This window comes from Carassius carassius, chromosome 47, assembly GCF_963082965.1.
Source record: "Carassius carassius chromosome 47, fCarCar2.1, whole genome shotgun sequence".
Classification (NCBI taxonomy): Eukaryota; Metazoa; Chordata; class Actinopteri; order Cypriniformes; family Cyprinidae; genus Carassius; species Carassius carassius.
In genome coordinates, this window is record NC_081801.1 from 2673994 (window position 1) to 2701749 (window position 27756).

A 27756-nucleotide genomic window follows, 5' to 3' on the forward strand; every position below is an offset into this window, starting at 1 on the left:
CGGGACCTGCGCGAGAGAGCCTCTGGCTCCGAGCTGAGGCCCTGCTCCAGCTGCACACAGGGGCCCATCGGCTGGCTCTGGTCAGACGGCGACACCTTACACCGCAGACGGCGAGGAAACACTCAACCCTCACCTTGCCACTCTCCAGATGAATAAAAGATGGCCACAAAAGAGAAAAAACCAACAGAAACCGAAGAAAGGGATGACGAAGGAGAGGAGAAGAAGCCAACAGCAAAAGGAAAGAGTAAGAGGGACGCAAAGTCAAGACAGAAGAGCTCCGAGGAGAAGATAGAAAGCCCTGAGACACCTAAACAGAAGAGAAAAAAGAGCGAATCTGTGAAAGAGAGAAAGAAAAAGGAAGATGTTGAGGTGACAGAGAATGACAACGGACCAGATGAGCAGAACAACAATGAGCCCATCAGCAAAGAAAAACAGACCTCAAACGAGGAACGGGAGGTAAGGAAAGAGAAGAAAAAGAAGAGTAAACCATCCAAAAGCAAAGAAGGACAAGAAGACATGGGGTCCAAGGAGAAAAAGAGCAAAGATGGCAAGAAAAAGAAGAAGTCGGCTGAGGAGGAGGATGAGGACGCCGTGCAAGAGGAAGCAGAGGAAGAGGAGGATAAGAAGAAGAAGAAAAAGGATAAGAAGAAAAAGAAGGGTTCTGACAGCGACGAGGAAAAGAAAGCGAAGAAAGGGAAGAAGTCAAAGGTCAAACAGGTGGATTATGCTGAGATCTACCAGGAAGAGCTGCTGAACTATCACACGGAGGAATCGGATGATCAAGAAGATGAATTCAACAAAAAGAAAGGTAGACTCTGGAATATTTCTTCTTTTTATTCTTAGCAGTCTTTTCATTCAAATAAAGAGAAAACTAGATCAGATGAGGTTTTCGCGAAACTTTTTGTCAGAATTGAATGCATTTATTCATTTGAAAGGATAGTTTGCTCGAGACTGAAAGTTCTGTCTTCATTTACTCATCCTCATGGTCCTCCAAACATGCTTTTATGGTTTACTGGGAGAGAACGTCTTAATGCAAAATTCACTAACCATGACTTTTGAGCTTCATGAAAAAAAAGCACAATAAAAGTAGTCAATACTGAAGTTTCAGAACCTGGAGAAGATTATCAATGAACGACTTTCTCACACAAAGCTATCTAAAAGAGATGCAGGTTTGGAACAACATGAGGGTGATTAAGTGACAGAATTGTCATTTGTTGATGAACCATCCTTTTAAATTAGCAAACTGCATTTGGAGACTTGGTCCGTTGTGGAGCCACAGCACCCGACCTACTATCAAACAATCTGTCTGTCCGTCTCTTTCTCTGCTTTCACTCTCAGTCAGGCACCCCACTCCTCTCGGTTTCTCACAGGTTGGATTTCTTTTAACCCTGGAACACCTCTTATTTGATTACTTGAATGCTGAAGGTTGAACAATGAAAGCAGAAATAGACGAAGGACTAATGGAGACAGAAAGGTTCTTCAATGGAGTTGCTACACAAGTTTTTTTTATTGTCTTCAGTGATTCCATGAAGAACGTTCAGCATCCATAAAACCAAAAATAATACTTAGATGTAAAAGAATTTCTTCACATAAAAAAGTCAAATAAAATAAATGTTCTTTTAAGAACTTTAAACTGAAAGGTTCTTTGAGGAACCAAAAAAAATGTCTCTTCAATGGCGTCGCTGTGAAACCAACCTTTTGGAAATTTTGTTTTTAAAAGCAATTGGAATCTTTGAGTGTCAGTATCTGATTTGCAGAAAATTCTGATCATTCCATTATTGTCCAGTCAGAGAAGCTTCTGGATTTCACATTGGCATCTGCTCTAGAGGTCTCTGATTGGCACAGCAGAGGCGTGTCTGGATTGAATGATTATTACGGTGTCCTGACAGCAGGGTATCATGAGAGAACAGTGGCGGGCAACGAGCCAATAGTGGATTTGAATCAGACGGGCACCTCTCTATGGCCTGAAACATTATACTCTAATCGGCCTTTTCATGGAACTATCAAAACCTCATTCAGCACGACGGACGGCATGATAGGTTCAGTCGGGCGTAGCACATCGGGTCGAGGTTATCGCTTAGCACTGATCCAGGGGTACCTTACTCTGGCTGAATCAAAAGCTGATCAAAAATGTAGAAAACTGCAAAGCTGGTTTATGATAAAAATTCTATAAATCCACTGTGCTAAATGAGGTTCTGTAGATTCCATAAAAGGTAATAATTTACTGTTTTAAATAATCATATAGCATATGTTTAGATTAAAATGTTTTTGTTTATATATATATATATATATATATACACACACACCTTTTGACTAATTCATACTAATAGAGTTCACATCTATTCAGTTTGTGGGTACACACCCGAATTAGAAAACAGCATTCACATTATCCTAACAAACCGAACTGTGACAGGTGCATACCAAAAGTGCAAGTGTGAAAGCACCCTAAAAGAAACTTAACATGCTCCAAGTGAACCCTGTTTGAACGTTACTTCTAGAAACACACTGGTCCTCAGGTTCAGACATGCATTTGGTTGTCCCAGGGTTTTGCAGAGGTTCAGAGAAAGGTAGAGGTCATGCGGTGAGCATCAGGGCCATGTTGTACTCTCACTCCATTAACATGGCTAAGTTACAGAGATATTGCTTACAGCAAATGCATCTTATACAAACATGAGTAAGCTTAAAATAGCAGGTTGTTGGGTTACACAGGATATACCTGAGCACTATACGTATTTGAGACTACAGCCCTTCTAATGTCATTCAAATGAAAACAAGATGCTTTCTTTTGTGAAGGGTCAGGTACAATTGGCTTACAGAATGCTCTCCTTCTCAGTGTACGAGGTGGTGACCGTCACAGGTGATGTTAAAGGCGCTGGGACTGATGCTAATGTATTTATCACCATGTATGGAGAGTTTGGAGTGACTCCCAAAGTTCACCTGGCAAGCAAGTAAGTTAAACTTCAAACCTGCATCTCTACATGGCGATGTTAATTTTAAAGGGTTTCCAGATACACAAGCACAAATCTGTTCCCTGAAAATATATCGTTTGTCAGAATTAGTATTGTCACTATTCAAGGTAGATATTTAAAGGAGTAGTTCACAGAGTAATGAAAAGTAATGAAAAGGTACCCTCAGGCCATCCAATATGTAGATGAATTTGTTTCTTCATCAGATTTGAAGAAATGTACTGTAGTATTACATCTCACCAATGAATCCTCTGCAGTGAATGGGTGCCGTCAGAATAAGAGTCTGAACAGATGATAAAAACATTACAGTAATTTACAAGTTTTCACTGTCTTGTGAAGTGAAAAGTTGAATTTTTTTTTGCATCTTCATTGAAAAAATTAGTCTGAATCAGGAGAGAAATATGAACAGATCAAGCACCACTTACTGGTGGAAGCGTTATGGATTATGGACTTTTTGGCTGGACGCAAAAGTTTAAAGTTTAAGGGGAAACAGTTTTTTCATGCACATGTCAATTTTTTGATTTTGGGCTTTTCGGCTTTTTGGCTTTTCATAAAGTGTTTTTTCAGACTAATGGAAAGAAAACATCCAAAAGGCACTGTTAAGTATTTCTTTTATAGCACTTTATCTGTTTGTGTCAATAGATTTCAATTACAATACATATTTTTAAAGGCCGTTTTTTCAAAATGAGTTTTTTTTTACTTTACATATTTATTCCTGTATATATTCTGATGTTTTTTACAGAGGGATTTGTTCATATATAATTTTCTTGATTAAATACAACATTTTATTCCCCCAAAATTGTGAAAATATATATGTTTTTCGGCTGTTCAAAGTTTTTTTCTGAATTATGGAGTGACAAAAAGAGATACACAGAATTCCCTCTCTAATATGTCAAAAAAAAAGAATTTAGTCAGTGTTGTGATTTTTTTGTACTAGAAATGAATGCAAATTAGCGCATATTTTATTAAATAATGCCCCATTTGCATATTTAAACATAACATTTTAGAAAACTTGTAATACAATTTTTTTTTCCGCAATTATCAATGTTATGAATCAACTTAGTAAGTAAGGTGATAACTATTCGTTTTTTTTTTTTTTTACTCTATTCATCTGCAGTGTCTCGCCTTAAACACCATAATAGATTTGTTTCATACAAACACTCAGTTTTTCTCCTCACAAGACATTATCTGATGGACTGGACTGGTGTGGATTATTCTGATGTTTTAATCAGCTGTTTGGACTCTCATTCTGACGGCACCCATTCACTGCAGAGGATCCATTGCTGAGCAATAGATATAATCCTACATTTCTCCAAATCTGTTCCCTTGAAAAAAACTAAATCATATATATTTCGGATGTCCTGAGAGTGAGTAAACTTTCAGCAACCTTTACATTTTTCACAGTTTCAGTGGTTCTACTTTAGACTTATATACTTAATTCAGTGTGTTACTTGCCAATTCTTAGTAATTTTTTTTATTATCAACAGTGATTTCTGAGTGAAAATAGCTCAGGAACTCTACACAAAACAAATTTTTCATGTTTATGGATTTTGACAGGAGAATGCATATCTGCAATGTTAATGATTTAATTCTGTATTCTTCTCTAATCTACAGCACAGAAAAGAGGTATAACTTTAACATGGCCACCTCATCTGCCCATGTGTGGCCGTGCATTGCTTTTTGCACACAATGCTGTACAAGAGAACATCCTGTGTGCTTTGATCATGACATTCACACCATCACATCTTTGGGAAATAGATATTGTTTTCTTAGTAGTGCTATACGATTATTCATGAAATTAACTATTCATGACATGAATTTTAATCGCTTGGCTCATCTATCACACACAATGCCATGATGAAGCACAGGATTTGCTCTCCTCTATACAGCATCACCATGGACATTCATCTGAAGCTGAAGAGATGCATGTGACTTGCTCCTTGAACCAATGGGAGGGTACAGTCATATGACATCACTTCCTTTTTTGGTCTTTCAGGATAACATGAGAAGGTAGGCTACTCATAGAAATCTCCACACAGACATAATATCCCATGAATGTGTGTTGATATTTTATGAGTACAAAGAGAGACACTTTCTACAGAAGCTCTTCCTACAGTAATCAATCGTCCTGATTAATGATCAGTAAATTATTCAGAAATGAATTACTAATGGGAGAGTTTTTACTTGCTCAGATGAATGTCCAAATGGTTAATGTTGCATAATGACTCATAAAAAAATGACAAATGCCGTAAAAAGGCCAGAAATGGATATCAGATGTAGCTTCAGAAAAGTTTAGAAGAAAATTGCGCAGTGATGATTCACAAGCCTCCTAACCATAAATTATTTGGAAGCTTAGATTATATGTCTCCAAATTTATGATTTTACTACCTTTATGAGAAATATTGTGTGTTTGGGTAGTTGGGTGCATCTCACGAAGATTGTCAAGAACATGTCTGGGTTAAATCTCACCCCAATGGACCCTTTTCACATTTCACATTTTAAGTGGAAGCTTATTTTGAATTTTTTTTAGTTTAAGATTTTTTTTCACATTTACGTAATTTTCATGACATGTTTTCATGGGATTCATCCACTCAGAAAAAGACTCATTTATCAGGTAGATCTGTTCAGTAACTCCTCCTCAGAGAGTTTCAGCAGAATAGAAAAGAAATGGTTTTGGACTTTAATTCTGTCCGAAAGTCAGAATGCAACATTTTGGAATCGAGATGATATTTAACAGAATCTCTGAATCTGTCTAAATGTCATTATTTCCAAAGTTTGCCAGTGAGTTTTCAGCGTGCTGATCTCAGGTGAGATGTGTGTTGGTTTTTCCTCATCGGTAAGTCCGTGTGTATGTGTGTGTGTGAGAAATTTGGCAGTGCGACTGGATGTGTAATTCATACTGGGTGATTTTTAATTCATGCATTTCACATTTTGATTAGAGAGATGCTTTTACCGAAGCCAACGCAAGAGACCGTAGAGCGATATGTGGGTCATTGATAATGACAGATGGTTCTTTCTCATGAACACACACTTCTGCATAGTCAGTTCCAGATGCATTAGAAGCTTGATTGAGTGTCACAGTAAATCATGTAGTTTTGAGTCTGTTCACAGGTTTATTTCTATTAATTTTTTTTAGGAGCAGAACAGCCTTTGAAAAGAACAAGACTGACGTCTTTCGGATCAAAACGCACAATGTTGGGCCAATAAAGAAAATTAGGTACATTAACGTCTGAATACATCGAAGAGTAACTACCTTAAAGGCACGTCTTAAAAGTTAGAACGATATATGTCTTGTGATGTACTTCCTGTAATGCAGAATCGAGCATGATAACACAGGCATGAGTGCCAGTTGGTTCCTGGACCGGGTCATAGTGACTGACATGAACAGGCCACACCTCCGATTCTTTTACGCCTGCAACAATTGGCTGAGCAGAGACGAGGGGGACGGACTTACGGTCCGATATCTGTTGGGTAGCCTGAACCCCATGGACATCCCAAAACGTATATGTGACCTTTTATTTAAAATACATGCTTGCAAAACAGAAGGCAAATAAACTAATTTTATTTTATTTTATTTTATTTTATTTTGAAAAATCACCTAAAAAATGTGCAACAAATCTAGTCAAAACGTTTTCTTTTATTTGTTAGACAAATTTTTTGCAAGTTATAAAACATGATTATAGGTTAAACCGTTATTTAATTTTATTTAATTTTTTTATTTTATCTTATTTTGGATCACCTGAAAATGTGCCACAAATCTAGTCAAAACTTTTTTATTTATTTTTTAATTTTTTAATTTTTAATTTACGTTTTGCCATTTTACCAAACTTTGATTTCCTCAAACATTTTTTAATTACACACATATTTTTATAATTATTGAACATTTTGCATTTAGACATGAAAAACTGTAATTTTCCCATTTAGGCCTTTAGCATGTGTAAAGTATCTCATACAAGATATTACAACTCTCAACAATGACATATAATTTGCAGATATACTTCACATCTTGCTCCATATAAACTATAGATAACATCACATAGGTATTGTGATCATAGATGATGCATGCACACAAGCATCACCAGACTCGGGTTGCATACAAAGAGTTAGAAGAAATTTAGTAGTAGAGTAGAGTTTCAGACGGGGATCACAATATCACCAGTCCAACATTGTCAGAGACCACAGACAATATAACATTACATCCCACAGATAGGAGAAAGACTAGATGTACCAACTGTTTCTGAGAAAGAGTTCTCCGGTGGTTTTCGATGCTCCATGGTTTTTCAAAAAATACCACGGTGTAATGATAGTTAATGCCAAAAATAATGCATGCAAAAAATACAAATAAATAGTGATAACTATCCTATATATGTGTTAATGTTGGTGTCTATACATATATTGCAGAGAACAAGTACATAGCCAGTGTCTTCACAATGGATGCTAAAGGCAGTGGGACTGACGCTGATGTCTACCTCAGTATTTTCGGAGAGTTTGGGGATACAGGTCACTAAAATCAGTCTGTGTTTCTCTGGGTGTTATTTTATGTTGCAAAAAAAAAAAAAAAACACACACACACAAAAGGTCAAACTTTAATTGCCTGGAACATTTTTAATTATTATTAGACATATTTTCACAATTATAAAGCATGCTTTTAAGGAAAACTGTGAGATTATTTTCTTTAATATAATTAAATTTTATTGCCTAAAGCTATTTATGTTTCAATTAAACATATAGTATTTCTTACAATTAAAATACACATATTATTTGATGTTATGTTATTTTAGACAAATGTTTGACACTTTTCAGTACTGAACACAGTCAGCGTTTCTACGTGTATGTGTTAGTTTTTTATGTTGCACTGTCTTGCAGGAGAACGAAGACTGGCCAGCGATGGAAAAGACAACTTTGAGCGCGGCAATGAAGACAAATTCACCATCGAAGCACCAAATCTGGGCAGACTTCGAAAAATCACCATCGGACACAATAACAAGGGGTCTTCTGCTGGCTGGGCGTGCGATAAGGTACACAAACACACTTTTCATCTAAAATCTTCTTGAAGGATATCTTTGTTTCTGGTTATTAATATGATGTCTTTGTCGTTACGGTGATCTGATTTAGGTTGTAGTAGACGACATGGGGAATAAGGAGGTTTATGAGTTTCCTGTCAATGCCTGGTTTGACATCTCCGAAGGGGACGGCAAAATACAAAGAGATGTGATTGCCGGAGCCACACAACCAATGGGTATGAGCAAACGTGTGTGTTTGTATGTTAGGATAAGTGCATCTGATTATAACCGGCTTGGATTTGTTTGGTTGTGTGTGTGTGTGTGTAGCGATTGTGTATAATGTACAGGTGATGACAGGGGATATTCGTGGAGCTGGCACTAACTCTAAGATCCACTTTGCCATGCACGGTTGGAAAGGAATTAAGAACAGCGGTAAGTTGTTCCTGGAGGGCGGCACGTTTGAGCGCGCTCAGATCGACATCTTTAACGTGGAGCTGCTGGAGCTGCTCAGCCCGCTCAGCAGAGTTACGATCGGACACGACAACGCTGGGATCAGCTGCGGCTGGTATTGTGAAAAGGTGCATGCTGGGGCTATTAGGTGTTTTGAAGCTTGCATTACTTATTCATACATACAGCATGTGATCTGTCTCTCTGTTTCTCTCACAGGTGACGGTATATTGCCCGTTCACAGGTTTAGAGCAAGTGTTTCCCTGCGGCAGGTGGTTGGATGAAGATGAGGGTGATGGACTGGTGGAGCGAGAACTGTATGAGATGGTCTCACTCAGACAGAAAAAGCAAAAGAGTGAGCAAATGATCAAACTCTTCCCCTGTCGAAGCAATCAGGGCTTACGTTCACTAAACATGCTGTATTGCAGTGTAAAGACCTGCGTCTTATTCACTAACCAGCTACTATACTAAATGTTGTGTTTAAGCAAAATGTAAAAGTTATTGTCATTTTTTTAGTTGATGCAAAAATAGTCAAATCAATAGTGAGATAGATTAGATTAAAAAAATTATAATGTGCATTAAAAATTAAATCAATAATAAAATAATTTGATAAAAATAAATCACAAAAAAAAATAATAATCACATTTACAATTAAATAAAGCGATGTTCATAACAGGTAATAAAATAAATATATTTTTTAAAACAATGTATGATAAAATGTATAAAAATAATACAGTCAGTGATAAAAATGTGATTATATTCATACAAATAACATCAATAATAAAAATACATATTAATATAAAAATTATATAATACAATTAAATTCATTATTAGTGATGAAATCAATAATAAAATAAAAAAATATCATAAAATAATAACAACAATTATACAATCATATGAATAAAAATAGTAACATCAATAATAAAATAGTTATATTCATAAATAATAATAATAATAATAATTATATTAATAGAAATAACAACATCAATGATACATTTATCTTAATAGAAAATAATAACATCAATAAAAAAAATTAATTCTAACCACAAAAAGTATAACATTTAAGAGTAATATTGAATTGACAAAATTTTTCCGTTTTGTTTTCCATTTTTATGCCTTTACTACATGATCTTTTTCTATATGCAACTGCTTTATTTGCATTATTTGCATTGGGCAAGTGTCCAATGAAATTGTTCATTTTTATCAATATTTGTTGCTTTGGTGTACCATGTTCAGCTTCCTTGAGCTCGGGAAAGGCACTATATAAATGACACACAAATGGATGTTTTCTGCGTGTTTCTCAGAATTGCCCTGGTCTCTGTGGATCTGGACATCTGAGATTAAAGGTGCAGGCACAGATGCACAGGTGTTCCTGCAGGTGTACGGAGAGACGGGCAAGAGCGACGAGATGAAGCTCGAGAGCAAATCAGACAGTTTTGAACAGGGACAGTGCGACAAGTTCATTGTAAGGCTGTGTGTGTCTTATTCTAGAAATATACAGTGATCACATTGTGTCATTTTATCTATCATTACAGTAGATAAGAATATATCAGATGATAAGTTTGATGTTTTATTTCCAATGCAGTGTCCAGAACTTGAGAATGTTGAATATTAACAAAATACATTTTTGTAATTGAGATTTTTGCTGTTGCTCTAGATTGAGATGCCCGATATCGGGAAGATACGCAAGCTGAGGATCTGGCACGAAAAGAGGCATCCTTTCTCTGGCTGGCATCTTGGCAGGGTGAGAGACCTGCTCTACAGTCTAATGCACTATTACACAGAAACTATTTGTCCAATTCACACTGAAAACATGATGCAAGCAAGCATTCTTCGTGTTTTCTCAGCTACAAATAAAAATGATTTGTGCACTCTGCTGCTAAAAGTAAATGTATTCGTGTTTCACATGTGAGTCTGCGATCAATATGAACGCAAACATTTCTCCAAATGATTGATACACATTCATTTTATATAGCTTAATCGTATCTGATTCAATTAGTATTTCTTCTAATCAGTTCTTGGAGAAACAACTGAAACAAAGTTGATATTTAAGAAAAATACAGAATTCTGTAATGTGTCCTGAGCTCTCTGCTTAACATTTTCTTCTTGGTTTTTCTGTATAAAGGTGACATTGATGAAGACCCTTACTAGGGAGAAATACTCATTTGTTTGTAACCGTTGGTTGGACATCAACGAAGATGACAATGAGATCGTTAGAGAGCTGCCAGCTACTGGAAAACTTGTGCCAAAAGCTTTACCACGTGAGAGAACTACAAAACACATCCATTCTCTCTTAAAACTTCTAATTAGTGCATTTTAAGTATCAGAAAAACTTGTATTCTTTAGTTTTTAAGAAAACCATTTACATGTACATACTGGTGCTTTAAAGATCCAAGAATCCAAAGCACAAATCTGAAGAACCAATGTTTAAACATCAAGATTTCTTTTTTTTTTTTTTGAAAAACTTAACAATTCAAACATGAATAATGGTTCACAATAACAATAATCTTCTTTGCTGAACATAAATGACTTCAAAGAACCATCGAAGAACCTTTATGTGTTTTGGACACGTAAAGATATTATCCCAAATTCAGCCATGCATTATATTAATAGTTTACAGTAGGTAAAATATAATTTTACAAACAAAGATAATGATATATTTGATTTTTTATATTGCTGTATTTTTTTATATTGTTAATCGATAGTTATTAAGTATCGTGTGACGATTTGCACGGGAAACATCAGTGGAAGTGGAACAGATGCCAGTGTTTATTTAAACATCATTGGTGACTTGGGAGACACTGGAGAGCGTCTGATGTTCATGAGCAAAAACAACGCCAACAAGTTTGAGAAAGGAAACGTGAGTAATGGCATGCTGACATGAAACATTAAATGTGCATATACTCTACCATTCTTTAAAAAAAAGAAAAAAAAAGAAATGTATCATGGTTTTCACAAAAATATTAAGCAGCATAATTATTTTCACCTTTGATAATGAGATGTTTCTTATGCAGCAAATCAGCATATTAGAATGATTTCTGAAAGATCATGTGACACTGAAGACTGGAGGAATGGTGCTGAAAATACAGCTTTGATCACAGGAATAAATTCCATATTAAAATGCATTTCTGTTTTTACTGTATTTTGATCAATAAAATGCAGCCTTAATTTAGTTTATAATAAAAAGCCTCATTGTTTTAAAGATAACTGGATGGCACTTGATGAATGAAACATACAGTTTTTTGTCATGTGACAACAATCTATTATTGTTTGAAATATTTATTGCTGAAAAATGTGTGCTGTTTACATAAACTTGCATGCTACATTGCTGTCACATGACCTCATTATGTTGGATGTTAAAGTCAGTGTGAGATGTCCAGCTATCATCATCATTTAGCATTTTTTTAAATGTCTAAATATGTCTTAACTTTAGGTAATCTGATTAAATAATGACTTGCTGGTGATATTATATCCGGCTAAAAATCTAAAGATAAACACATTGCATTTGTAGGATATAGAGCATAGTGCAGTGTGCTCTGCTCAATGTAGTATGTGTTTTACTCTTTTCTCAGCATGATGAGTTCCTGGTAGAGGCGACCAACCTGGGACAGATCAGAAGGGTTCGGATTGGTCATGATGGACGGGGCGGAGGATGTGGTTGGTTCCTGGATAAGGTGATGATCAGAGAGGAGGGGCAACCTGAGGCGTCATCCATCGAGTTCCCATGTTACAGGCAAGACAGTCTAACAAACATTAGCTTGTCTGCTAAAGCATATTTCAAGCTCACTATAAGTACACATATATGTATAAGTTCATTTATGTGCTTGTATCTGGCTGAGTAAAGAACATGGGAGAGTGGTCTTTAAGTCAATTATGTAGTTGAGAAAACTGACTCTGGTTACTAATGGACACTAATGAGTGCCGATGAAACCCTAGCTACACCAATGAAAGAGCTCAGTTACACACACACACACACACACACACACACACACACACACACACACACACACACACACATTTGCCTACTGTATCTCTCTCTGTCTCATCTCAGGTGGTTGGATCGTAATGAAGACGACGGGCAGATTGTAAGAGAATTAGTCCCTACTGATGATGGTCAGCGTTTGTTTAGTGAGTGAACACACACATACAAACATTAACACATACAAAAATGTAAAATGTATGCAACAATGAACCAAAAAGTAGCTTGCATGTCTGTCTACATAAGTATAAGGTAGATACAATAGGTTTTGACGTGTGTGTGTTTGTTCCAGCTGTTGGTTATCACATTGCGATAAAGACAGGCAGTATTAATGGTGCCAGCTCAGATTCGAAGGTGTTCGTAAAGCTGTATGGAGAGAAAGGTGACACCAACAAGATGCTGCTGGTCGTCTCCGATAACGACCTGGTGAATTATTTTGAGACGGGACAGACAGACATCTTCACCATAGAGACCTTTGACATTGGCAATGTATGCTACCTGTTCATGTTTGGCCTATTCACCCAGTCTAAAGTTCTAAAATTCTATTTTGTTCTGTTCTGTTCTGTTCTGTTCTATCTTCAAATTCATTCTGTTTACATTTGTTGTATTGTGTTTTGTTCTGTTGATCAAATTCACTCTTCACTGAGTTAAACTAATTATATTCAGTTGTATTTGTATTTGTTATAATGTTGCTTCTATTGCATTCTATTCTTCTGTTCAAATTAACTATATGTTGTTAAACCCATTCTATTCTTTTCTATTCTATTCTTTGTAATGTTCAAACTTGTTCTGTTGGTTAGATTTGTTTTATTGTGTTCTGTTGTTCACTCTATTCTGTAACTCATTCTATTATATTCTATTCTATTGTAAATGATTCTTTTAAACTCATTCAATTCTATTTTTTCTATTCTTTCTAATGTTCAAATTTGTTCTTTTTCATTTGTCCTATTATGTTCAGCTCAAACTATTCCGTTAAACCATTCTATTCTATTCTATTCTATTCTAAATAATTCTGTTAAACTCATTCTATTCTAATTTTTATATTCTTTCTATTGTTCAAATTTGTTCTTTTTGTTCTTTTTTTTATTTGTCCTATTATGTTTAGCTTAAACTATTCTGTTAAACCATTATATTCCAATCTATTCTATTCTATCTTCAAAGTTGTTCTGTTTACATTTGATATATTGTGTTTTGTCCTATTGCTCAAATTCACTCTATTCTGTTGTACTAATTATATTCAGTTTTTTTTCTATTCTATTCTTTCTCATGTATATATTTGTTCTATTGTTTGCTGTTGTTTACATTTGTTCTATTGCATTCTATTCTGCTGTTTAAATTCACTTTTTATATTAAACCAATTCTATTCTGTTCTTTATCATGTTCAAATTTGTTTTATTTTTCTTCTGTTGGTTAGATTTGTTCTATTGTGCTCTGTTGTTAAGTTCACACTATTCTGTAACTCATTCTATTCTATTCTAAATTATTCTGTTAAACTCTCTAAATAAATAAATTCTATTCTGTTCTATTCTTTTCTTTTCTTTTTTTAATTTGTCCTATTATGTTCAGTTCAAACTATTCTGTTAAACTTTTCTATTCTGTTCTTTTCTTTTCTTTGTTATGGTCAGTTTTTTTTCTATTATTCAAATTCACTCTATTCTGTCAAATCCATTCTGTTCTGCTGTATTCTATCAGGATAGGTACTATACATTCTAGATACTGCAAATGTCAAAAATGCAACTAATCATTCAATGTCACAAGAAATATGAATAAAGTACATAATGTAAACATCATTCATGCATTTGTACATAACAACAATTATTCTTCTGTTATTTTAAAATAAAATGAATGTTCATGGTCCTGTAGATAAACAGGTTGCTGATTGGCCACACTAACGAGGGTCTGCGAGCCGGTTGGTTCCTGGACAGTGTTCAGATCTGGGTGCCGGTGCACGGGGTGCAGTACATGTTCCCCAGTCACCGCTGGCTCTGTAAGGACGAGGCTGATGGGAAGGTGGAGGTGGTAATCTATCCTAGTGAGACACTGGAGATAGAGAAATGTGTGTATTTCACATTTATGAATTTACAAATGGTTTTATCCAAAGAGTAGAAATATACATTTCAGTTCTTGCATTCCCTGGGAAACAAACCCACGACTTTGGTGTTTTCAATATACTGCACTCAAAATTGGACTGTTATTAGTTTAAATGTAGCTACTGTGAACTGAAAATGATTAATCAGTGTTTTTCTAATCGGCAGTGATCAATTATGAGGTTACTGTGGTGACAGGAGACGTGTGGACTGGAGGGACAAATGCAAACGTCTTCCTGCAGATTTACGGTGAGGAGGGGAAAACCGAACTAATACAGCTCAAGAGCCGATCCAACAACTTTGAGAGAGGAACCACTGAGATCTTTAAGGTGAGTTGTATTTGAAAATCTTTTTGTCGATTTTAAAAGCTAAGTGACGGCTATGGAATCCGGTTGGTTGTGTCTGAAGAGATGCTTTCTGATTGGTTGATTTAAGATCGAGGCCTTAGATGTGGGACGGGTCTATAAGATCCGGATCGGCCATGACGGCTCAGGAATAGGGGCTGGATGGTTCCTGGAGAAGGTGGATGTTAAACGGCTGGTCATGGCAATGGTGAAACCAGAGAAGAAAGAGGAGGACAAGAAAGACAAGAAGAAGAAAAAGAAGAAAAAGGTCAGTTGGGGCAAATCGGATTTTGCTTTTAAAAAAACAAAAAAATTGTATTTTTCTGAATGAGCCCTTAATTTAGAATGTTGGGAGGATACTGGGAGAGACCAGATTTAACATTTTAATCTGAATATTTAAGTTTTTTATTTACAACCATCTAATCATCTGTAGGAGGAAGAAGAGGAATCCCCAGGTGAATTGAAGGAGGTTGTTCGGGCTTTCAGTTTCCCATGTGGCCGATGGCTCGCTCGTGATGAAGAGGATGGAGAGATACTCGTGGAGCTGTGTGCTGAGGATTACGAAGATCTGGAGGGTAGAGAGAGAGATTTAAAGCATCACAAAAAAAATACAAAAATAAGTGCATACAAAAAAATAAAACCATTTTAAGAAAATGAATCATTTATTTTACATTTACGAACTAAGAAATTTACATTTATTTATTAATAATTAATTAATTTAAATTAAGATTATTCTAATATTGTAATATAATTAATAGAGTTATTTTAAATTTTAAATACATATTTTTATTTTCAAAAATTATGTAACACTTCTTTTTGTGAAAAAAGTGTGTTTGTGCTGATTTGCTTTGAAATTAAAAAAAATCTAATTTGTTTGCTATTTTATTATCTAATACAATGAGACATTCTTCAAAATTGTGGGTGTCAAAATAGCAGTGTACCATCTGATACCTTCAACAGAAATGCATTTTGAGAAAACATTTGTGTTTTCATGTGTTTAGATAACTCATACGAGGTTCATGTGTATACTGGGGATATGCTGGGGGCCGGAACAGATGCGGGTGTTTACATCAACATCTACGGAGAAATGGGCGACACAGGCGAGAGAAAACTACGCAAGTCAAACCACCTGAACAAGTTCGAGCGCAGCCAGGTGAATGGAACAAAACACCCACACAATCACGCTCTATACAGAGTGTTTCTAAATGCAGATCATTTTCAGGAGGATGTGTTCACCATCACTGGGATGGATCTGGGGCCGCTGAAGAAACTGAGGATTCGTCATGACAACAAGCAGGCAAATGCTTCTTGGTACCTGGACCGTGTCGAGATCTTTGATTCCAAAGATGAAACCATGTGAGTGTCATGCACATCGCTTCAAAACACGTAATGTATATCTCATTTGTCACACTTTGTAACATTTATCAGAAGACAAAAAAGAGATGTAACTGAGTAAATTGTTGATGTAAAGTAAAAACTGAGAGTTGTACAGTTAATATGGTTAGCAGTTATTGGAAAATATTGGAAATTCTAAATGAGTAATGTCTGAGCTCATATTGAGGTCTCTGACTTTTGATTGCAGAATTTGCTTAAAATATTCATTTGAAATAAACACGTTTAAAGGAAATAAAACATTTATTTAAAATGTATAAATTAATGAATACATTGAAATTTGTTTTAAATATTTTTAGTATCATTAATGTATTTTGAATTAGATTATTTTTTATATATATTTAATATTTTATTTTCCTTTTAATTTTAGTTCAATATTTAGTAATGTATTGTGTGCTCCTGTCATTTACTTTAAGTTTTAATTCTTTTAATACTTAAACCTTAAACTAAATGAAAATGACAAATGTTGCCTTGACTAAAATATACATATTTTTACATTTTCTTCAATTACAGTTAATTTTTAATCTATTTCAAGTATCTAAAATGTTTTTTTTTATTTGATGCATAAGTCTAAACTTGCCCAATCTAATCTAATTACTAGCTCAATAGAAACAACTGACATATTAAAGTGATCTCATTAGTGATTTCTCTTACCTATAGACTATGCTGACCATGTTTGCTTTGTGTGTGTTATTCAGGTATTTTTTCCCCTGTCAGCGCTGGTTGGCGGTGGATGAAGATGACGGGCAGCTGGGCCGTGAGTTAGTGCCTGTAGACGAGGCTTTCATGAAGAGAGATGAAGATGAAGAAGAGGAGTCATCACCTGCTCAACTCGGACTAGAGCAAAAAGGTTTTGAATGTTACACAAGCGTTCTGGTTTAACCTAATGGCATTTGCTCACTGCATTGACATTACATTGAATATGTCTGTTTGTAGCCATGTCAACCACATTCACAATGAGAGTCAAAACGGGGGAGAAGAAGAGCGCCGGGACAGATGCAAACGTTTATGCTATTCTTTATGGAACCAAAGATGACACTGGTAACTATGAAAACACTTTTAGTATTAAAAGCCCTGCAGCTACTGAAAAGTGTGTTTGTGTGTGTCAGGTCTCATTAATCTAAAGGCGTCTAAGAACCATGGGAACAAGTTTGAGTTGGGAATGATTGACGAGTTCACCATAGAGGCAGTGGACATCGGAAAACTCAAGAGAATCCGTATCGGACACGACAACGCAGGTACATTTCTGCAAATACGCTGAATCTGCATTCTGAAGTCCAGATCTGTGCATTGATGATTGACGTGTGTGCTTGTGCGTTTGCTCGTTTGTGTGTTTACACTGTAACGAATCGCTGTCCTTTTTACAGCAAAAAAACTAAAGTAATGTACAACCAATTTTTAAATATGAACTTCCTGTGTTGTTATTCACAGATAGTTTAAAGCCAGGCTATGAGATATAAACTGTATTTGCACCCTAAAACATAATTTTAAAGACACATTCTTAGTTATTTTCTTATTTCGAAAATTCTTCACTATAAAGTGAAAATCATCTATTATGCATCAAAAACACTTCCGTTCATTTAGGGTTGGGTTAAAAAGGAACGAATACTTTTATTTAGCAAGGCTGGATTGTATTGATCAAAAGTGACAGAAAAGACATTAATAATGTTTAAAAAAAATAAATGCTGTTCTTTTGATTTTTCTATGCATCAAAAAATCCTGAAGATACCTATTAGAATGATTTCTGAAGATCATGTGACACTGAAGACTGGAGTAATGATGCTGAAAATTCAGCTTTAAAATTACATTTTACGATATGTTAAAATGAGAAAACATTTATTTTAAATTATAATAATATTTCACAATATTTACTGTACATTTGATCAAATAAATGCAGCCTTTGGGGACTTCTTTCAAAATCATGACAAAAACCGTTCAGTTGTATTGTAAGACGTATTTACACACCAACAGTTTAAATAAAATGATGTGCATTCGTAATGAATTCAGTAAGGTTTGTGCATGCATAAAAATGAAGATTTATTCTTGTATGTGAATGGGTGTCTGTATTAAACTGTCCCTTAAATGTGGTCATTTAATTAGACTAGCTTTCTTCTGAATCCCCAGTACAGGCAGCATTGGTGTAAATCCTACAGACAATTACTTACAGTGTACATGTGTGTATGTGGATGTTGCACATGTCTCTTTGTGTGTGTGTGTGTTGTCGTGTTTTCTCAGGTGCGTATCCAGGCTGGTTTCTGGACTGGGTAGAGATCGATGCTCCATCTCTGGGTCAGCTGTTGCGCTTTCCATGTGGCCGCTGGCTGGATAAAGGAAAAGACGATGGTGCCATTGCCAGGGACTTGTACCCTAATGAACTGCAGACAGTACTATACACACCCTGTATGATACATGTTTACGTAGCTAATTTATAATGATTACTGACTAATACTAAGCCTTATGTATCTTATCAACCCACATAGACAGGCCTACACAGGCTGATTCATTCTTTTGTGTTGTAGTTGTTCCCTATGAGATTAAAATCTTCACCAGTGACATATTTGCTGCGGGAACGGACGCAGACGTCTTCATCATTCTGTACGGGCAGAACGGAGTGTGTACGTCTCAGAAATCGATCTGCGTCAATAAGAGAGAGAGGAGGATGTACTTTGAACGAGAGGCCGAGGACATGTTCATCGTAGAGGTAAATGAGCAGGTCATTAATTAATCTTGGTTCTAGCTGCATTTGAACTTTTTAGCTTTTCTATTAATAATTAAAAAACGGCTTACACTGACAGCAGTGGTGTTGATGTTGACTTTGGGCTTCTGTAGTTGGAGGACATTGGTGATATCATTGAGAAAATCCGTATCGGTCACGATAATCGAGGGGTGAATCCTGGCTGGCATTTAGACCGGGTGGAAATTCGGAGGCTGCTTCGGAAAGGAAAGGTATGGCTCATTTTCCTACCATACTTCACCAGACTCTTTGCTTTGACAGAGTTAAACAGCTTGTGTATAAATCTGCATCTACTGTGCAGTAAAACAGGACAGAATTCTTGAAATTCAGTTTGGTTTGTCCACAGCATTTTTGGAAAACTTTCAAATCCTGAAACAACATATCCTGCCGATTTCAGCCCCCTAATGTCACGTAAAACAGCAAACCGTGGCTGATCCTTTCACATGTCCATCAAACGTTCCTTTCCTGCCTAAAGGCCCATTCACATCAAGAACCATAATTATAAGGATAACTATATAAATGTCCACACCAGCAGACGATATCACACACTCGTCTGCCCCTTTAAATCCTCGAGCTCATTATAGCAGGATTGATTCTGATTGGCTGATTGGATGATTTTTAGAACTATGTCTTTATCGTTCTTTATAGTTATAGTCCTTGATGTGAACAGGCCTCAAATGGGCTTTTCTGGCCAGACTAAGCTACAGTGTGGACCAGACACATTGGTTTTTATTCTGGCAACGTGACACGTGGTTGAGTCTAGAATGTTCCCGTCTGGCTGTGGAAAACCTTCTTTTCTTCTCCACTGTCTGTCGTACACCCATTTCATTGACCCACATCTTCTCTCTGTTGCTGTTTGTATAATTAGTTCCAGTGACTTATCTTCTGTGACCTGTCTCTCCACTCCAGCGCTATCTGTGTACAGTAGAGGAGTGAAACACTGCCTCCGCTCTAGCTCCGTTAGGCACATCACACCAGCGTGAAACTCTGATATCAACATACACGTCCTCCGTTACCGGCACAAACGGTTTAGTTACAGTACCGTTTACAGTGCCGTTCAGTAAGATTTTTTACTTTTACTCTGCAAGGGTGCATTGGATTGATTCAGAAGTGAACATAAGGACATTTATAATGTATCAGAAGATTTCTATTTCTTATAAATACTGTTCTTTTGAATTTCATTCAAGTCGTAAAAAAATCTAGAAAAGTTTTCATTTCCACAAAAAATATAAGGACTGATTTTCAACACTGATAACAAAGAAATATTTCATGAGCAAATCTGCATATTAGAATGATTTCTGAAGGATCATGTGACACTGAAGACTGGAGGAATGGTGCTGAAAATACAGCTTTGCATCACAGGAATCATTTACATTTCACAATATATTTAAATACAAAGCAGTTATTTGAAAATTGCAATAATATTTCACAATTTTTACTGTATTTTTGATCAAACAAATGCAGCCACGTTGGGCATAAAATATTTATTTCATATAAATCTTACAGACCCTAAACTTTTGAATGGTACAGTAAATTATATATTTTCCTTGACATGGCCAGTTTGAACGGATTTTTATATTTGATGGATTTCTGATTATTATTTCATAAATAGGGTTATTTTTGGATGATTGTTTTACTGAAATGCAAAATTAGCCTCCTCTACCACATTTCTTGACCAACCTGGTCAGTTTACCACTTAACATGTAGTCCTAAACTGAGATGGTCCTCACTCCACCCCTAAATCTATCTGTCTCCACCCCTAAATTTACCAATCTCCACCCCTAGGTGTTGATCCAACCACGACCCCTCGATCTTGTGTTCTGCACAACAGTTAAAGGATCAGGATAAAATATTAGAACACATTTAACCTTTTAATAGTCACTTCATAATATTAATTTCCTCTAATAAAATGTAAAGAACTAATATTCAACATGCCAAGACTCAAAAATGTGTGTGCACATGCAGGGCTCTGAGACGGCGATATTCCCGTGTGAGGGATGGTTAGCTCGCTCGGAGGAGGACGGAGAGACGATTCGAGAGCTGGTGCCGTCTGACATCATCGTGGAGAAACTATCACGAGACGGGACCCTCAAAGTCATCGAGACGGAGGTGGACGACGCGCTGGAGAGTACGTGTGTGGACAGTTTCTTATGAAGAATTGGCTAGATGTATTATGTTTATGCATTCAGCAGACACCTGGATTTATGCAAAATGACTGCATTCAAACTATAAATTTTTTAATGCATTAATTTCCTGGCAATCAAACCCATGACCTTGGTGTTGCAAGCACTATGCTCTACTATTTGAGCTACAGGAAGACTATTGCATACAGTGTATGTATGTGTGTGTGTGTGTGTGTGTTGCAGTACACACATATACAGTGGCGGTGACCACCGGGGATGTGTATGGAGCGGGGACCGATGCCAATGTGTTCATCACTCTTTACGGAGACATGGGCGACACTGGAGAGCGTAAACTCAGCAAGTCTGAGAACAGCAACAAGTTTGAGAGCGGATCGGTGAGACGCACGAACAATAAACATATTACTGTTCCAAAACAGTAGTGTACTTGGCTTCTATTTGGCTGCTGACAATGATTGCTTCTAATCGGTCAGGTGGACACATTCACTCTGGAGGCCGTGGATCTGGGCCAGGTGTTCAAGATCCGTGTTCGCCATGACAACAGCATGCTGAGTGCTGATTGGTACCTGGACCAGGTGGAAGTGGTGGACCAAGATACAGAGGAAGTTTTTCTCTTTTTGTGTGAACGATGGCTTTCGAGAAAGAAGGAGGACAAACGGATCGACAGGGTGTTCTATGTTAAGGTCTGCCTGCATGTGTGCATGCGTGCACCCATGCATGCATGCGTTAACAATGTTACAGCATTACAGACTAGCCCAGAGCACATCTGGATGTATATACTGTGTCTGTGTGTGTGTGTGTGTATGTGTGTGTAGGGGTATGAGGGAGAGCGAGAAACTGCCTTCTGTCCAATTAAAAAAGTGACAAATCTGGACAGCAACATGAACAACAAAAACAAGAAACGACATTCAGAAGAAGAAGAAGATGAGGAAGGATCAAGTATGTATGAGCATATAGAGTCCCACTCCACAACATACAGTGGGCTTTAAAGGTCTGAGACTATCAATTGTTATATTTTGGATTTTTATGTTATTTCATTTAATAATTTCATTACGGATTATTATATTATATGCTCTCATTTTCATGTCATGTCTCATTTGTTAACATTATATAATGCATTACCTAACATTAACATTACAGACGAATTTAAGATATTGGTAACACTTTACAATAAGGTTCCACCTTTTTTTTTTTTTATAAAAAAAAAACATTAATTTACACGTCAATTTATAATTGAAAATATTTTTATTCAATAATTTTTTATTTAATTTAAATTAATAAAAATTGTAATTTAATTTAATTTCCTGGCAATCTCCCACAACACCCTTGCATTGTTAGAGTTGCATGAGTAAATACCACTATTTTCTTGTGGAATTTAATATGTGGGAAGAAATTAAATGTTGTGTGTGTGTGTTAGTAATTCCCTACCACTTCTCGGTGACGACGGGTTTGGATCGGGATGCTGGGACAAGTAGCCGAGTATATGTCATCATCATAGGAAAGAAGAACAAGAAGACCGAACACCTCTGGCTCGACTTGCATGGGAAAACCGGATTCATGCCTGGATCCTTGGATTACTTTACCTGTTTCGGAACTGATGTTGGCGACATCAAGAAAGTGGAAGTGAGGGAAAGCACACTCACAGATTCTGTAGTTTTTCATTTCAGTATTTATAGATACGGTAAGATGTCAGATTGTTGTTTTGTGTTGTGTGTAGTTGGGTCATGATGGGGCGACTCCAGAGAGCTGCTGGTTAGTGGAGGAGTTGACTGTCGAGGTGCCGACTAAAGCAGTGCGCTACGTGTTTCCATGTAAATGCTGGCTGGCCAAAGACAGAGGAGACGGACTCACCGCCCGCTTCCTAGACGTGCAGGATGCAGAAAGTGTTAATATCCCACAGAAGGTACACCATTTCATCTCCTTCTACCTTCAAAATATTAAAAGCTCATGTAAGATTTTTATTAAACTTTATTAAACATTACCTATTTTTTTACAGTGTACACTACTGTTCAAAAGTTTAGGGTTTGTATGATTTTGTTTAATGTTTTTGAACTAAATCAAGGCTGCATTTATTTGATCCAAAACACAGTAAAAACTGTAATATTGTGAAATATGATTACAATTTAAAGTAGCTATTTTCTATTTGAAAATATTTAAGGATGTATTTTATTCCTGTGATGCATCATTTCTCCAGTCTTCAGTGTCACACGGTCCTTTAGAAATCATTCTGATGTGCTGATTTGCTGCTATTTACTACAGAAAGTGTATGAAAGATGTCTTTCTCCTAGGTGATCTATGAGGTGACCGTGATAACAGGAGATGTCCAGCACGCAGGTACAGACACACAGATCTACATGACTGTGTTTGGAGTCCACGGCACGTCAGAGGAAATGTTACTGCCAAAATTAGAGGACAGGTACAGTACACACATAACAAAGATGCTCATTATTGCAAGATAAATTTAATGTTTCATGCAGTTTATCTCTTTAGACTTTAGGGGGAACATTTTTTATTAGAATGTTACATAGCACATCGGTTACCTGCAGTGTTGTCTTCTAGACATTGATGTACTACTATAGTTTTTTAGATTTTTATTCAATGTTTATAATTTTTATTTTTGTTTATTAATTTAGTTTTAGTTATTTTAGTACCTCAGTACAAGGATTTCATCTATATAAAAAAATAGGTGAAATAAAATAAGTTTCAAGTAACAAGATTTTTATGGTTTTATAACCAAGCTAGTTACATGCTCCCAAAGTTTCATAAAAATTATGCATAAAAGCATGTTTAAACGATCTCATTTTTGTTTGTTTTATGTGTGTAGGTTTGAACGAGGGCAGAAAGACACATTCAATCTGGAGATTGAGGTTATCGCTCCTTTGAGAAAGATGCGAGTGCGTATAGATGGTTCTGGAAGCAGACCCGACTGGTTCCTGGATAAGGTTTGTAAGAGAAAGTGACATATACGTATACTGTAACTTCCCAAGCCTTTAAACGTGTTAATGTGTGCATGTATGTAGATTGAACTGCATAACCTGCAGACGGATGAAGTAGCGTTATTTACATATGAGGAATGGCTGTCTCGTTCATACGGGCCCAAGCGAACTCTCATATGTGAGATGCCTGCCGTGATAAATGATGAGGAAATGGTGGAGCTCACCGTTTACAGCGTTTCTGTGAAGACCAGCGATGTAACTGGTACGCACTTCCTTGTAACAGTCTATAACTACCTCAAAACACTTCCACGATTGATTGTGTCTGTGGTCACAGATACAGCAGATTGTAACCCATGATTGGTTGCCTTTTAGCGGCTGGAACCGATGCTAACCTGTGGATGATTATTTTTGGTGAGAACGGTGACACTGGAACGCTGGCTCTGAAAGAAAGCAGCAACACCAACAAGTTTGAGCGCAAACAGACGGACACTTTCCGTTTCCCCGACATCCTCAGCTTGGGCGAGCTCTCGAAAGTGCGCATTTGGCACGACAACTCAGGTGAGCCAATCAGAGTGCTCATGGTGAGCATATTAGCCAGTGGAAGGTCTGTCATTAAAAAACTGTGCATGTTTATATGCTCAAAACAAGTGTGTGTGTTGACAGGTCCGGCTGCTGGTTGGCACTTGGAGTATGTGGAAGTGCACGATGACATCTTGGGGAAGAAGTTTCGTTTCCAGTGTGATCGCTGGCTCGCCAAGAACGAGGGTGATGGACAGATAATGAGAGAGCTGCCGTGTGCCAACAATGATGCAGTGGATTTCGATGAAAAAACCAGTGAGGCACACTTGCGTTCATAACACAACTCACAAATGGAGATGCATAGAAAAAGTTCAATTTCACATAATTCAGTTGGACTTCATAACAATTAGTTATTTATTAACTGTCCCATTGGCAACCCGTTTTACATCCATAATGTGGCATATTTCCAAGTGAAACAGAATATTAAACAAACTGAATGCATGGAGAAGTGTCTCTGGATGACAGGTGGTTGATGGAAATAACATACACAGATGAATCATACACTTCAAGATCAGGAACATGTGTTGAAAATTTCATTTAAATGTACAATTGTAAATGCTGAACTTTTCATTTTATATATAAATATTGTTTAAAAATTGGATATATATGCATGCATACATATCATTAATGTATGTATGCATATTTGTGTGTGTATATATAATAACATTTATAAAAGTATATAAATGTAAGATTAAAAAGCTTTTTTCAACATTGATAATAATAAAAAATATTAATTAGAATTATTTTTTAAATTAATTATTAATAATGGTTTATTAATTATTAATTAAACTTTCCAGTTTTCCATCACAGGAATACATTAAATGTTAATATATATTACAATAGCAAAAGGTCTTTTCAAATTGTAATAATATTTCACAATATAACTGTTTTATTGTGTTTTCAAACAATTAAATGCAGTCTTGGGAGCGCAAGAAGCTTGTCAAACTAATTACAAATCTTAATTATTTGTTTTATTTATTTAAGTAAATCTGAAATTATATACAGTACAGACCAAAAGTTTGGACACACCTTCTCATTCAAAGAGTTTTCTTTATTTTCATGACTATGAAAATTGTAGATTCACACTGAAGGCATCAAAACTATGAATTAACACATGTGGAATTATATTCATAACAAAAAAGTGTGAAACAACTGAAAATATGTCATATTGTAGGTTCTTCAAAGTAGCCACCTTTTGCTTTGATTACTGCTTTGCACACTCTTGGCATTCTCTTGATGAGCTTCAAGAAGTAGTCACCTGAAATGGTCTTCCAACAGTCTTGAAGGAGTTCCCCGAGAGATGCTTAGCACTTGTTGGCCCTTTTGCCTTCTGTCTGCGATCCAGCTCACCCCTAAACCATCTCGATTGGGTTCAGGTCCGGTGACTGTGGAGGCCAGGTCATCTAGCGCAGCACCCCATCACTCTCCTTCTTGGTCAAATAGCCCTTGATGCCTTCAGTGTGACTATACAATTTTCATAGTCATGAAAATAAAGAAAACTCTTTGAATGAGAAGGTGTGTCCAAACTTTTGGTCTGTACTGTATATTAGATTTGATATAACGTCATGTGTTTTGTTTAATACAGAATACGAGATCCTGGTCACAACAGCAGATACAGATGATGCTGAATCCAAAGAAAACACCTGCATTGTTCTAGAAGGAAAGAAAGGACGTTCCAAAGAGTTTATGATGGAGAACTCGACTAAAAAGAAGCGTTTTTTACGGTAGGTGTACATTTGTTTCTCTGCTGGTTTTAATTTTTCATTGGTTAACATGCATTGTGCTGTTACATGTGTGATTTCAGAGGCGCTTCGGACCGCTTTGAGTTCTCCTCCAAGGAGCTGGGAGACATCGCTAGCATCTGTCTGGGACACATCCCTAAAGATGGCAAGAAAGTTAAAGCTGAAGCCACCTGGTTTGTGGAGGAGGTTGTTGTCACGGAGAAGGAGCTGGGCAATAAGTGAGTGACCTTTGACTTTAAAAGGATAGTTCACCTCAAAATGAAAATATGCTTTTTTTAATCACCAAGTTTTTCCAAACCTGTGTGAACTTCATTCTTATGTTGAACACAAAAGGAGATGTTTTGAAAAATGCTGGTAACCAAACAGTTGCTGGTAGCCATTATCTCCAATAGTATGGAAGAAAAAAATACAATGGAAGTCAATGGCTAATGGCTTAAATTATGGGTAAAACCTCAGGATCTGGACTACTGAGGCTAGTAAATACATGTTCTGTACTATCTATAATGTGTCCTATTTCACTCAGGTATATTTTCCGTTGTGACACCGCCATCCCTCTTTCCTCAAAACGGGACGAGTTCCAGACATTCGAGTGCAGCAAGTTCATCGAGAGCTTCACCAGCAAGGCCCAAAGCCTCGTACCTGTCAAATACGAGCTCATCGTTATCACGGGCGACGACAAGGGCGCAGGCACTGACGCCAACGTCTTCATCACCATCTTTGGATCCAACGGTGACTCTGGTAAAAGACAGCTCACTAAAAAGTTCCAGAACCTGTTTGAGCGCGGCAAGACGAACCGGTTTATTCTAGAACTGCTGGACCTGGGCGAGCTGCTCCGCATGCATGTGGAACACGATAACTCCGGACTCAGTCCCGGATGGCTCCTGAGCAGAATGGAGATTACAAACACGGCCAATGCTGTGACGACTATCTTCAACTGTGGGAAATGGCTGGACAAAAACAAAGCGGACGGGAAGATAAAGCGGGTGATCTATCCAAAGTATTGACAGTTAATCAACCAGTCAATGGTTCGGTCAGTATTACTAGTGAATATTCATTACATTACGTGCTTGAATCAACAATCCTTTGATTGTGTTTTTGTCCATACGGTGTCAGTCAATGGGGTCCAATGTTGTTTGGACCCCAACATTCTTCAAAATATCTTCTTTTGTCTTCAGCAGAAGAAAGAAAGCCATACAAGTTTAGATGTTCATTTTTGGGTGAATTATCCTTTATAGGTGAAGTAAACTTTTTGATGTTAAAATACTTTTCCAGACAGAGTTTAATGTTCAGCTATAAGTTAACCATGACTGAGTTAACTAATTAACTAATGTTTTTAGTCAAAAGACTACCAACTTCAAGTCTGAATTCTTGGACTTACAATTCTTTTTGTCCCTAATTGGTTAAAT

General features: G+C 36.6%; 2 protein-coding genes across 2 annotated transcripts in view; one reads left to right on the forward strand and one right to left on the reverse strand.

Annotated features, from left to right (window-relative positions):
- haus1 (HAUS augmin-like complex, subunit 1) overlaps nucleotides 1-27756 on the reverse strand; it is a 138298-nt gene that overhangs the window by 68029 nt on the left and 42513 nt on the right. The gene's annotated exons all lie outside the window — the stretch shown is intronic.
- On the forward strand, nucleotides 16-27615 carry loxhd1a (lipoxygenase homology PLAT domains 1a). Its single transcript, XM_059542630.1, has 39 exons — nucleotides 16-808; nucleotides 2834-2948; nucleotides 6103-6183; nucleotides 6283-6467; nucleotides 7368-7466; nucleotides 7833-7984; nucleotides 8082-8205; nucleotides 8297-8547; nucleotides 8636-8771; nucleotides 9721-9881; nucleotides 10074-10160; nucleotides 10542-10677; nucleotides 11122-11276; nucleotides 11989-12149; nucleotides 12468-12544; nucleotides 12688-12884; nucleotides 14259-14451; nucleotides 14651-14811; nucleotides 16049-16182; nucleotides 16917-17068; nucleotides 17155-17259; nucleotides 17328-17456; nucleotides 18454-18618; nucleotides 18738-18919; nucleotides 19048-19164; nucleotides 20918-21080; nucleotides 21319-21470; nucleotides 21567-21776; nucleotides 21909-22032; nucleotides 22511-22716; nucleotides 22811-22996; nucleotides 23382-23509; nucleotides 23918-24035; nucleotides 24114-24291; nucleotides 24402-24587; nucleotides 24693-24863; nucleotides 26194-26332; nucleotides 26413-26568; nucleotides 26874-27615. Exons 1-39 carry the CDS (start codon nucleotides 160-162, stop codon nucleotides 27352-27354), a joined length of 6702 nt encoding a protein of 2233 aa, XP_059398613.1. The 5' UTR covers nucleotides 16-159; the 3' UTR covers nucleotides 27355-27615.